General features: G+C 49.5%; 1 protein-coding gene across 2 annotated transcripts in view; it reads right to left on the minus strand.

Moving 5' to 3' along the window:
• Positions 1-527: 527 nt before the first annotated feature.
• The window catches only part of GOLGB1 (golgin B1), a 113,490-nt gene continuing 100,694 nt past the window's right edge, over positions 528-13,323 (minus strand). The window contains exons 19-22 of one of the 2 annotated variants that reach the window (XM_073329076.2): positions 11,788-12,257; positions 11,054-11,188; positions 9,578-9,683; positions 528-2,498 (exon numbers count right to left, since the gene is read on the minus strand). In XM_073329076.2, coding sequence (XP_073185177.2) covers positions 2,364-2,498; positions 9,578-9,683; positions 11,054-11,188; positions 11,788-12,257 — 846 coding nt within the window. In that variant the 3' untranslated portion in view covers positions 528-2,363. Of the gene's footprint in view, positions 2,499-9,577; positions 9,684-11,053; positions 11,189-11,787; positions 12,258-13,323 lie in introns of those variants that run through there. The other variant, XM_073329077.2, reaches the window with a different exon arrangement.

The following is a 13,323-nucleotide window of genomic DNA, read 5'->3' on the forward strand; positions in this document are numbered from 1 at the left end:
TGGCATTGGACCACACAGATTGGCGAGTTGCAACAACCCATCCAGGACAGGAAGTGATATTTTACTCTTGGCAGTGGCACCAATTATGTCAAATTCTGGGTGGGAATTCTCTTCCGCTGGTACCATCAGGAGAGTCAAGGTGGCTACCATGTAATCCACCAGGTCTTGAAACTGCATATGCCCATGGGGCTGCATAATTCTGCCTAAACTCAGATAGCAAGAAACAGTAAAGGCAGCAGGCCAGTGCTAAACCTCACCAGAACTGTTCTCAAAATTATAACTCCTGTCCCCCACAGCCACTGTAGGATCTGTGCATCTGAGAGAGGTGAGGAGGAGGCTACTGCAATCTCCATGGGACACTCATCAATATGAGGAAACAGAAAGGGAATTCCCATTGAACCAGGGATAAAGCATAATGAGAGCGGCCAGTCTTGTGTTGCTCCCACAGTAGATCATGCTCACGGCCTGCAGCTCTGGAACCTCAGAGGTCAGTTCCTATAGCGACACACACCAAAACACCACTCGGCTTCACTCTGAAAAATAATCTTTATTGTACACAGGAGCATGTGCCCCAGGAAGCTATACGAGAGAGGTTCAGTCACTGGATTTCAAAGAATCAAGGGGGGAATCCTGCAGGGCACGCTCTCTATAAATACTCATGGGGGAGCACAGATATATGGCTTCAGTGTTCTGGACCTAGCCAGAGGCCCAGTTGCTTTAGGGACAGCAAAGGAACCAGTCCCTGTCTCTTCACAGGCTCAGTTCAGCGACCCTGGAGACCTGGACTAAGAACAACGTCAGGAGAATTAACTTTCCTCCATTAAACGGTGTGGGGAGGGCATTCTAAAACGAGGAAGGGAGAGGCACACCTTACAAAGTAGATGGCAGCTCTAAGTGAAGGCTTATCTGATAGGTTCCACCCTCCTTTCTCAACTGGAGCAGTCACCACTGTGTTCAGAATCCTCATCTCCAGGTACATTAGTATCTCATTCTCTGTATGGAGCATGTTCAGAGGCTCCGTAGAGAGCTCTGAACTCTGCCATCTACACAATCAGTGGGAACAGGCCCAACTGCCTTTAGAGTGTATGGCATAGGGTACATGCAGCCACCCCAGCAACACCAGTCACAGGCTTCTCCAGAAAGAAGTCTCATGAAGTGGGGGTGGGGCAGAGGCCTTAGGAATCTTCCCCTTACAACAGGGAGGGGTTTGTCTGTGGGGTTCTTGTAATCCATGGAGAGGCCAGACCGCTTGGAGCTATACCCTGTAGCACAAATTATCCAGGTTTAGTCTTTTCAAAGGAAACAGGGTGCAGGAGCAGGACTTCTCTTCTCCTCTCCCCTATCCGCAGCAAGAACTGCACAAGCTTTATAATTAGTGCAATGATTAAATTAGAGATAAAAGGTCAAGTCCCCTATTCGCTTTCAATAATTAAATTTCTGCCCTTCTCCTGCAGGGGCATAACAGCAAATACTTACAAAAGCCCTTAGATGTAAGGCTCAGCATGTCTGCATGCTGCAGTGATTGCCCTTCTCCTGCAGGGAACTCTACTGAGCTGAAACCCAAAAATTAGCCCCACTGAAAAAAGTTATAAAACAGACCCTGATTGGTTTTATATAGTATCCCGTAAAAACTCCACAACTTCCCTTTCTTGTTTTTAATCATCACTAGAAGGGCCCAAGTGGCTGGGTTTAAGATCTGGGGGATCAGCGGGGCGGGAGCTTCCCTCCCTTGCTCATGGACTGGTGCAATCTCCGCAATACGATAGTACTATCTGTGAAAGGGAAGGAACACTGCAGATGGGTAGGGTGAGCCATCACCTGCAAAGCCAATGACCTGTGGACTGAGGGGCAGGTGGCCAATGCCACTTTCTAGGCTGGTACAACCATTGATACCGGCTTGAGTGTAAGCATGACAAGATGCAGTGGTGCCAGTGAACCTTCTGAAGGCACTGGGAGCTGCAGTACATGACAGCATTTTCTCTGCAACCCCCATCACAAATGATTAACAGCTGGAGTGGAGCCATCTGCAGGTGGAAGCTGCAGATTACACCGTCTTCACTCATTCCCAGCCTGAGGAGCCTGGCTCAGAAAAGATGACTTGGTAACACTTCGTGAGGGTGTGTGTGAAAGGTTGTCTTCTGGAAACAGACAGACTCCGACCTTCAGCCGCAGCAGCCACCCAGTTGGGCCAGAGCAAGCAGCTCAGGGGTGAGTGCTGGAGACTGCTGGGCTCAGTTGCCCCACAGAGCTAGCTAGGTGGGTGGCCAGCTGGTGTGGGGCACTGGTGACTGCTGGCCCAAAAACCTGTCTGGCACAGGCATGGGGTAAAGGTCTGATGCTCAGGGAGAGACTGTTGGCCCTGCTCACAGGCGGCCTGTAAAGCACAGGAAGAGTAGGATGTGAAGCATGAGCAAATACACGGTCACCAGCAGTGGTAGGCGGGTCCTGGAACAGAAGAGAAAGCGCAGCTGCCGCCACAAACCAGAGTTGCTCCGAGTCTGAGGGGAAGAGTAAAGGAGAAACCAGTTAGTGCCAGTAAGTGCTGAGCCCAGCCACCTGCACTCAAAGCCCCACAGGACATGGGAGACCAGTCCAACAAGGCACAGACATAGAGATCATCGAGGAGGATGCACTAGTCTAACCAATGTTCACAGGTTTCCAACCATGTGATTCCAACTTCAGAGCCTGATTGACTATGGAGCTGTAGGGTCAATTTGCCATTTAAATGCAGGGTCACCCCCCGCACCACCGACACAGAACTCTGAAGGGCTCCTATCCCACCTAATCCACCTCCTCTCCCATCTCATAAGCCCTGCTCTAGCTCCACCATCCCACCAGGGTAGGAATCACACTGCAAGGGAGACCTTAAAGGCGAAACTGCAAAGCAAGAGTGAAACAGTGTCCCACATATTCCTGTTCTGCTCACCAGCCCTTCCTCTTCATGCTGGTGTGGGGCTTAGCAAACACCTCCCCCCACACACACTCCCCACAAACCCACAGCCTGCTCAAAGAAGGGCTGAGTGGCAGAGTGTACAACACACTCCCTAACATCTGTGCCTATGGGCAAGTCTACACTACAAAATTAAGATGACCTGAATTATGTCAATGTATAGCAGGGGTGGGCAAACTACGTCCCAAGGGCTGCATCTGGCCCTCCAGACGTTTTAATTCGGCCCTCGAGCTCCTGCCAGGAAGCAGGGTCGGGGGCTTGCCCCGCTCCGTGCGGCTCCTGGAAGCATCAGCATGTCCCCCCTCCAACTCCTACGTGGCCAGGAACCGGGGCCAATGGGAGCTGCAGGGGCGGCACCTGTCAATAGGGCAGCAGGCAGAGCTGCCTGGCCACGCCTCCGCATAGAAGCTCGAGGGGGATATCCCGCTGCTTCTGGGAGCTGCTTGAGGTAAGCACTGCCTGGAGCATGCACCCCTGACTCCTTCCCATACCCCAGCCCCCTGCCCTGATCCCCCTCCCGCCCTCTGAATCCCTCGGTCCCAGCCCTGAACACCTTCCTGTACCCCCAACCCCTCATCCCCAGCCCTACCCCAGAGCTCGCACCCCGAGCCAGAGCTCTCACCCCCTCCCGCACCCCAACCCCCAATTTTGTGAGAATTCATGGCCCGCCATACAATTTCCATACCCATATGTGGCCCTTGGGCCACAAAGTTTGCCCACCCCGATGTACAGCCACCGCAGTAATTGAATTGGTTTCATATGTCCACATTACATTCCTTGTGTCAGCAGTGCGCGTCCTCACCAGGACCACTTGCACTGATTTAACTGCCAGTGTGGCGCATTGTGCGACAGTTTCTGAAAGGCAGCAACAGTCTATGTAAGCAACGCAGTGTCTACAATGATATGGCATACACTTAACTACATCGATTTAAGTGCTACTTGTCTCACAGAGGTAGAGTTAAGTTGGTGTAGTGGGAGAGTTACATCGGTGGGAGCTACATTTCAGTGTAGGCGCTTACAGAGTTAAGTCAATGTAAGCTGCCTTACATTGACCTAACTCTGTACTGTAGACCAGGTCTAAGTTTCAACCCCTTCAGGTGCAGTGTAAGGAAACACAGAATCACAGAAGATTAGGGTTGGAAGAGACCTCAGGAGGTTATCTAGTCCAACCCTCTGCTCAAAGCAGAACCATCCCCAACTAAATCATCCCAGCCAGGGCTTTGTCAAGTTGGGCCTTAAAAACCTCAAAGGATGGAGATTCCACCACCTCCATAGGTAACCCCTTCCAGTGCTTCACCACCCTCCTAGTGAAATAGTTTTTCCTAATATCCAACCTAGACCTCCCCTACTGCAACTTGAGACCATTACTCCTTGTTCTGTCATTTGCCACCACTGAGAACATAGAATCATAGAATATCAGGGTTGGAAGGGACCCCAGAAGGTCATCTAGTCCAACCCCCTGCTCGAAGCAGGACCAATTCCCAGTTAAATCATCCCAGCCAGGGCTTTGTCAAGCCTGACCTTAAAAACCTCTAAGGAAGGAGATTCTACCACCTCCCTAGGTAACGCATTCCAGTGTTTCACCACCCTCTTAGTGAAAAAGTTTTTCCTAATATCCAATCTAAACCTCCCCCACTGCAACTTGAGACCATTACTCCTCGTTCTGTCATCTGCTACCATTGAGAACAGTCTAGAACCATCCTCTTTGGAACCCCCTTTCAGGTAGTTGAAAGCAGCTATCAAATCCCCCCTCATTCTTCTCTTCTGCAGGCTAAACAATCCCAGCTCCCTCAGCCTCTCCTCATAAGTCATGTGTTCTAGACCCCTAATCATTTTTGTTGCCCTTCGCTGGACTCTCTCCAATTTTTCCACATCCTTCTTGTAGTGTGGGGCCCAAAATTGGACACAGTACTCCAGATGAGGCCTCACCAATGTCGAATAGAGGGGAACGATCACATCCCTCGATCTGCTCGCTATGCCCCTACTTATACATCCCAAAATGCCATTGGCCTTCTTGGCAACAAGGGCACACTGCTGACTCATATCCAGCTTCTTGTCCACTGTCACCCCTAGGTCCTTTTCCGCAGAACTGCTGCCTAGCCATTTGGTCCCTAGTCTGTAGCGGTGCTTTGGATTCTTCCATCCTAAGTGCAGGACCCTGCACTTATTCTTATTGAACCTCATCAGATTTCTTTTGGCCCAATCCTCCAATTTGTCTAGGTCCTTCTGTATCCTATCCCTCCCCTCCAGCGTATCTACCACTCCTCCCAGTTTAGTATCATCCGCAAATTTGCTGAGAGTGCAATCCACACCATCCTCCAGATCATTTATGAAGATCTTGGACAAAACCGGCCCCAAGACCGACCCTTGGGGCACTCCCCTCGATACCGGCTGCCAACTAGACATGGAGCCATTGATCACTACCCGTTGAGCCCGACAATCTAACCAGCTTTCTACCCATCTTATACTGCATTCATCCAGCCCATACTTCCTTAACTTGCTGACAAGAATACTGTGGGAGACCGTGTCAAAAGCTTTGCTAAAGTCAAGAAACAATACATCCACTGCTTTCCCTTCATCCACAGAACCAGTAATCTCATCATAAAAGGCGATTAGATTAGTCAGGCATGACCTTCCCTTGGTGAATCCATGCTGGCTGTTCCTGACCACTTTCCTCTCATGCAAGTGCTTCAGGATTGATTCTTTGAGGACCTGCTCCATGATTTTTCCAGGGACTGAGGTGAGGCTGACTGGCCTGTAGTTCCCAGGATCCTCCTTCTTCCCTTTTTTAAAGATTGGCACTACATTAGCCTTTTTCCAGGCATCCGGGACTTTCCTGGTTCGCCACGAGTTTTCAAAGATAATGGCCAATGGCTCTGCAATCACAGCCGCCAATTCCTTCAGCACTCTCGGATGCAACTCGTCCGGCCCCATGGACTTGTGCATGTCCAGCTTTTCTAAATAGTCCCTAACCACCTCTATCTCCATAGAGGGCTGGCCATCTCTTCCGCATTTTGTGATGCCCAGCGCAGCAGTCTGGGAGCTGACCTTGTTAGTGAAAACAGAGGCAAAAAAAGCATTGAGTACATTAGCTTTTTCCACATCCTCTGTCACTAGGTTGCCTCCCTCATTCAGTAAGGGGCCCACACTTTCCTTGGCTCTCTTCCTGTTGCCAACATACCTGAAGAAACCCTTCTTGTTACTCTTGACATCTCTTGCTAGCTGCAGCTCCAGGTGCGATTTGGCCCTCCTGATATCATTCCTACATGCCCGAGCAATATTTTTATACTCTTCCCTGGTCATATGTCCAACCTTCCACTTCTTGTAAGCTTCTTTTTTATGTTTAAGATCCGCTAGGATTTCACCATTAAGCCAAGCTGGTCGCCTGCCATATTTACTATTCTTTCGACTCATTGGGATGGTTTGTCCCTGTAACCTCAACAGGGATTCCTTGAAATACAGCCAGCTCTCCTGGACTCCTTTCCCCTTCAAGTTAGTCCCCCAGGGGATCCTGGCCATCTGTTCCCTGAGGGAGTCGAAGTCTGCTTTCCTGAAGTCCAGGGTCCGTATCCTGCTGCTTATCTTTCTTCCCTGCGTCAGGATCCTGAACTCAACCAACTCATGGTCACTGCCTCCCAGATTCCCGTCCACTTTTGCTTCCCCCACTAATTCTACCCGGTTTGTGAGCAGCAGGTCAAGAAAAGCGCCCCCCCTAGTTGGCTCCTCTAGCACTTGCACCAGGAAATTGTCCCCTGAACAGCTGAGCTCCATCCTCTTTGGAACCTCTCTTCACATAGTTGAAGGCTGCTGTCAAATCCCCCCTCACTCTTCTCTTCTACAGACTAAATAAGCCCAGTCCCCTCAGCCTCTCCTCATAAGTCATGCGCCCCAGCCCCCAAATAGTTTTCGTTGCCCGCTGGACTATCTCCAATTTCTCCTTACCTTTTCTGCAGTGAGGGGCCCAAAACTGGACGCAATACTCCAGATGTGGCCTCACCAGTGCCAAACAGAGCGGAATAATCACTTCCCTCGATCTGCTGACAATGCTCTCACTAATGCAGCCCAATATGCCATTAGCTCTCTTGGCAACAAGGGCACACTGTTGACTCATACCCAGCTTCTCGTCCACTGTAAGCCCCAGGTCCTTTTCTGCAGAACTGCCGCTTAACCAGTGGGTCCCCAGCCTGTAGCAGTGCACGGGATTCTTCTGTCCTAAGTGCAGAACTCTGCACTTGTCCTTGTTGAACCTCAGATTTCTTTCTTTCTTAGTGTCATTTGTAAACTTTCTGAGGGTGCAATCCATCCCATCATCCAGATCATTAATGAAGATGTCGAACAAAACCGGCCCCAGGACAGACCCCTTGGGTACTCTGCTTGATACCGGCTGCCAACTAGACATCAAGCTGTTGATCACTACCCGTTGAGCCCAACAATCTAGCTAGCTTTCTATCCATTTTATAGTCCATTCATCCAATCCATACTTTTTTAAACTTGCCGGCAAGAATACTGTGGGAGACCAAATCAAAAGCTTTGCTGAAGTCAATAGATCACGGATATATCTTGATCAACAGATGATAATAAGTGATGATGACAGCACTGCTGAATACTTGAGGTGCTGGGGACTCCATCCTACCCCTTTGGCCAGGCAGCAGGGAACTGGCCTAAGATCATTAACCTGTCCATAGCTTGTGGGCAGGATGCCAGCTTCTGCTGAACGGGTTGTTACGAGCATTGGCACTCAGACACCAGTGCTCTTACAGCATTGGCTTCACTGGGCACCTCAGGTTCCCTGATTCACATTGGCGAGGCTTGAGAATGAGCATGGAATAGTGAAGGGGTGGCCAACCTGTGGCTCCAGAGCCACACGCAGCTCTTCAGAAGTTAATATGCGGCTCCTTGAATAGGTGCCGACTCCAGAGCTGGATCTATAGGTGCCAACTTTCCACTGCTCAACCCCAGGCCCGCCCCTACTCCACCCCTTACCCCAAGGCCCCTGCCCCTTTCTGCCCCCTCCCCGAGCCTGCTGCACCCTTGCTCCTCCCCCCTCCATTCCAGAGTCTCCTGTACACTGTGAAACAGCTGATCGCAGTGGGCAGGAGGCACGGGGAGGGAAGGGGAGGTGCTGATCGTCAGGGCTGCCGGCGGGCAGGAGGTACTGGGGGTAGCGGGGGGTGGCCGATGGGGGCTGCTGATGTATTACTGTGGTTCTCTGGCAATGTACAATGGTAAATTCTGGCTCCTGCTCAGGCTCAGGCTAGCCATGCCTGGAATAGAGTCTGGATGATAACACTCTCCTAGCTATGAGCACAAGGCAGCATCCAGTCACCACAGCACTGCCAGCAGCTCTGATGACTCAGCTGCTAACTCTGGCTGGGCTGTGTTGCTCCAGTGGGTTTGACCTTTCCTCCTGGATTCTCCAGAGGGAACCACTGGGCTCCTCTGCCCAAGAACTCTCTCAATGGGCATTCAACACATATTGAGACAGCCTGGGCTTCAGCAAGGCCAGCACTCAACATGCAGCTGGTATACAGCTCTGCATCTCCAGTTGCATCTTAGCCAGGCGCTGGGAAGCAAATACAGGTGCTTGGATAGGAATGAGCTTGCTGAGACTCCATCCAGAGAAGACAGGGGACTGGTAAAATGGCGGGATGGTCTCTAGAGATTTCCATTTGGGGATGCTTTTGTGTTCTTATATGGCATTGTGGCCCTACGTGCTCGGCAGGGTAACTAGGACCATCTCGGGTGCCCCAATGACCTGTTTTAGTGATCTCTAGAACAAACACTGCAGGAAGCTGCTCACATGGGTCAACTAGACGCCAGAGCCAGTGCAGAACATGGCTGTTGGCCTGCTGGGCAGTGCTAGCCATAAGAAGTGCATTATTCCAGCTCATGAACTGGCTTCCTAGCCACTTCTGGATGTGGTTCAGTGTATAAGGCCTATATGGTTGCTGTCCTGGCAACTTGCAGCTACCACTGCAGCCATGATCAGGCAACATATAATACTGAGTCCTGCCATGAGTGCAGGAGACTGGACTAGATGACCTCTCAAGGTCACTTCCAGTCCTACCATTCTATGATATTGCGCTTGCTCACACTGAACCGCTGGGTCATTCTCACTGAGTGACCCTTGACTCTGATAATCTGAGATTTTTGACCTTCTGGGCACAGAGTAAGGTCCATCCCTTTGGAGGGGGAGGGGTCTAACTATTGCACTTTGTACATAAGACTATGGACATAGGGATAGGTACATTTTACTGAGACCATAAGCCCTCTCTGCACAATCAGCTGCTGCTTTCTTTTATTTAGAACTTTGGGCAAATATTACAAGATCCTGCAAGAGGGGAGAAGCCCCTGAGGAACCTCCAGGAGCCCAACCAGTTCCCAAGGTCACAGTTGCAAGAGCCATATATGTAGCTGCAGACCCTGAGTGATGCAGGGTGTGGAGATATTTTGAGCCATGCAGTGGGAGTGGCAGGTTCTAGAGGCTATGAACTATATCCAGTGCTTAGAATCAACATGGTTCCATTCCCCATGTTCTGGCCACATTCCTCTGCAGCAGCAGTTATTCACATGTCCTGCATTATGAAACTAGTTCCCTTGACACAGCCACTGCAGTAGTATTCTTACCTTGCTAAAGGAACTGTCCATGGGGTCAATCAGCAAGGAGTGTTCATGGGGTGGAGACACATCAATGCTGGAACCCAGAGCAGATGCCCATTCACTTGACTCCAACCTGCAGAAGACAGAGAAACATTCATTAACTGCTAGAACACACACTGCAGCAAGCTCCTCACATGGGTCACCTAGAAGCCAGAACCAGTGCAGAACACGGCTGTTGGCCTGCTGGGCAGTGATAGCCACAAACAGTGCATTACTCCCGCGCATGCATTGGCTTCCTAGCCACTTCTGGGTGTGATTCAAGAGCCTGGTGTTTAAGGCCTATATGATTAGGCCTCAACTAGAGTATTGTGTCCAGTTCTGGGCACCACATTTCAGGAAAGATGTGGACAAAATGGAGAAAGTCAAAAGAACAACAACAAAAATGATTAAAGATCTAGAAAACACGACCTATGGGGAAAGATTGAAAAAACTGGATTTGTTTAGTCTGGAGAAGAGAAGACAGAGGGGACATGATAACAGTTTTCAAGTACATAAAAGGTTGTTTCAAGGAGGAGGGAGAAAAATTGTTCTCCTTAACCTCTGGGGATAGGACAAGAAGCAATGGGCTTAAATTGCAGCAAGGGAAAACTTTGAGTCAGGGTGGTTAAGCACTGGAATAAATTGCCTAGAGATGTTACGAAATCTCTGACATTGGAGATTTTTAAAAGCAGGTGAGACAAACACCTGTCAGGGATGATCTAGAGAATACTTAATCATGCCTTGAGTGCAGGGAACTGGACTAGATGACCCACTGAGGTCCTGTCTAGTATTCTATGATTAATAGGTTTCAGTGCCCTGACCAGTGCTCTGGACACACAATGAGATAATAGGAAACCACAAACAATAGGCCATGATGCCTACAAGGAATCGTTCAGTCAGTAAAGGCACGATTATGGCATCACTTGAGGAGAACTCATTTGTAAAAACCTGGTACCCCCGGGAATCCAAATTACTTACCAGCTCCCTGTGGAAGGACATGACCTTAGTTCCAGCCCTACCCCAACTTCCCATTGTTTGAGTCTTATTTCAAATTAACTTGTGAGCTCATTGGGGCAGGAGCCATGTCTGGTGGAGTGTCTGTGAAGCACCCAGCACAATGGGCCTGATCCTGAGCGAGGAATCTGGGCACTGCCATAATACAGATAAGGCTCAAAAAGCTCTGGTGGCCAGGGCAGACTAATGGAGATTCCCTACCCACAGGTGGAAAAACTGTCCTAGATTTCAGACAGAAACCTTCCTTGCTCAGAAATGACTGGGAATTACCATAAGGCTTCCTTTAAAACTGGGATTTTAAGGAAAAATCATGACCAACTTTCAGCCTTTCCAATGTGGAGCCCGGATTTCGCAGTGATGGACATTCTATAAAAAGCAGAGATGGACAGACAGCTAGAAACTTGGTGATGCACTAAGGTAACACAGCTTGCATGATTAGAAACACTCCACCTCCTGATCTGATCCTGTGCTGCTGAGAAAGCCTCCTCTGCAGCAAGACGCTGGTCTCGTTCCTCATGCAGCTGCTCTTCCAAACGCCTCAGGTCCTGCTTTGTGCTGCTGTGCAGATGTTTGGCCTCTGATAACCTGGTAGAAAACAGAACACTGAAATGCCCAACATGTCTCTCTGGAGACCTCTGCTTATATTGTATTCACTGCTCTAGTACATGGAGAGTCTCTCCCTTGTCTCCACAAACAGGTGGGTTTTATTTACTTACTGTGGGAATGCTGAGATGAGGAGGTGAATCTTGCATTAAGCCATGAAGGTCAATGGAGAAAAGGAGTTCCATAGCCCTGGGCTCCATCACCCACTCCCACCTTTAGTTCCATTATTCCCAAGGAGCACAGTTATCATAGTAGGTATCAGTCCCAGAGGCAGCCCTGGTCCAGCTCATTGAGAGCCTTAAGATTGAGACCAGGACCATAAATGTAACTCAATATCTACTGATGAGCCAACATAGTGAATGGGGAGCTAAGCTGACCCGCACTGGGCAGCAGCAATTGCTACATGTTGCAGTCAGTGTCTGTGGTTTCATCTAAAGGAATAGTGAGTCACAACAACTGAGTGCACCTCAGAGATTCCAGAAGGTTCTAGGGTGCTACAGCAGGACTCAGACTTTTCCCTGCCCCACTGGGCATCAGCCAAGGTCCTGTGTCAGGATTTACACCCTTCCCTCTGTCCTTACCTTAGCTGTAATTCCTGCAATTCTGGAGTGTAACACTCTCTTTGAAGTTCGTTCTTTTCCTGAGGGGCTCCTGGAGCAGCATCTGTCACGAGTGACCTCTGAAACAGAGTATATGTGCGGCAAGGCATCAAGTGCTGGGCAGGGCAATCAGTAAAGCAATGGGAGAGCCGGATTAAAGTCTCAAACAGAACAGAGTCCAGACCAGCTGCCATGTCATACAGCAAAGAAAGTCTGCAGTGAGAATTGCCCTTCAATTCACCTAGGCTGTCACAAGGAATACACCACCTTCCCTCCATTACTCCACCCCTTACCATATCCTTGTTTGGGGATTGCAGCTCCTGCAGCTGCCTCTCCAGGGCCATGCAGCGGTTCAGGACCTCACGGCAGTGCTGGTGGCTCTCACGGAGATTCTGGCTGCTGCCCCGCAGCTGGATAGAGAGTGCATTTTTCTCCTCAAAGATCTGAGAGAGCTGGGAAGAAGACCGAGCAAAGATGCTAAAACAGAATTTCTGAGAGAAGCTGCTCCCCTTGGCATCCACAGAAAAAGAGCTTTATTAGGAAGGTAGGGATTGTCAGACTCAATCAGATCCAAGACTCATGCGGTCCTGGATCCATCCCTGATAGTGGCCAGTACCTGATGCTTCAGAGGAAGGTACAAGAACCTCACAATAGCAGATGAGGAATAATCTGCCCCCAGATTAGGTCTCATCCTGATCTTCAGTAGTTAGAGGTTGGTTTTAGCACTGAAGCAGGAGGCTTAATATCCCTTCTAAAATTTGTGTTAGCAATAACTCTTATAACGTTAGATATTCTTATCAACATAAATGTCCAAATCCCTCTTTGAATCCTGTTAACTTCTTCGGCTCAGTGACTTCCATATTAGTTTATATGGGAATGAGATGGCTTCTGTTAGATGGGGTGGGATCTGAGTTACTACAAAAAATTCTCTCCTGGGTATCTGGCTGGTGAATCTTGCCCATATGCTCAGGGTTTAGCTGATCGCCATATTTGGGTTCGGGAAAAAATTTTCCTCCAGGGCAGATTGGAAGAGGCCCTGGAGGTTTTTCGCCTTCCTCTGTAGCATGGGGCACAGGTCACTTGCTGGAGGATTCTCTGCTCCTTGAAGTCTTTAAATCACGATTTGAGGACTTCAATAGCTCAGACATAGGTGAGAGGTTTTTCGCAGGAGTGGGTGGGTGAGATTCTGTGGCCTGCATTGTGCAGGAGGTTGGACTAGATGATCATAATGGTCCCTTCTGATCTTAGTATCTATGAACCCGTAAGGCTGCAGAAGGCAGACAGGGGGCACTAAAGATCAATGACCTAAGTTGATAGAAACTGACGGACTTGTGGCCCATTTTCCTTATATAATCTACCTCCCTGCTCTTAGAATCATAGAATCATAGAATATCAGGGTTGGAAGGGACCCCAGAAGGTCATCTAGTCCAACCCCCTGCTCAAAGCAGGACCAATTCCCAGTTAAATCATCCCAGCCAGGGCTTTGTCAAGCCTGACCTTAAAAACCTCTAAGGAAGG

This window comes from Lepidochelys kempii, chromosome 1, assembly GCF_965140285.1.
Source record: "Lepidochelys kempii isolate rLepKem1 chromosome 1, rLepKem1.hap1, whole genome shotgun sequence".
NCBI lineage: Eukaryota > Metazoa > Chordata > Testudines > Cheloniidae > Lepidochelys > Lepidochelys kempii.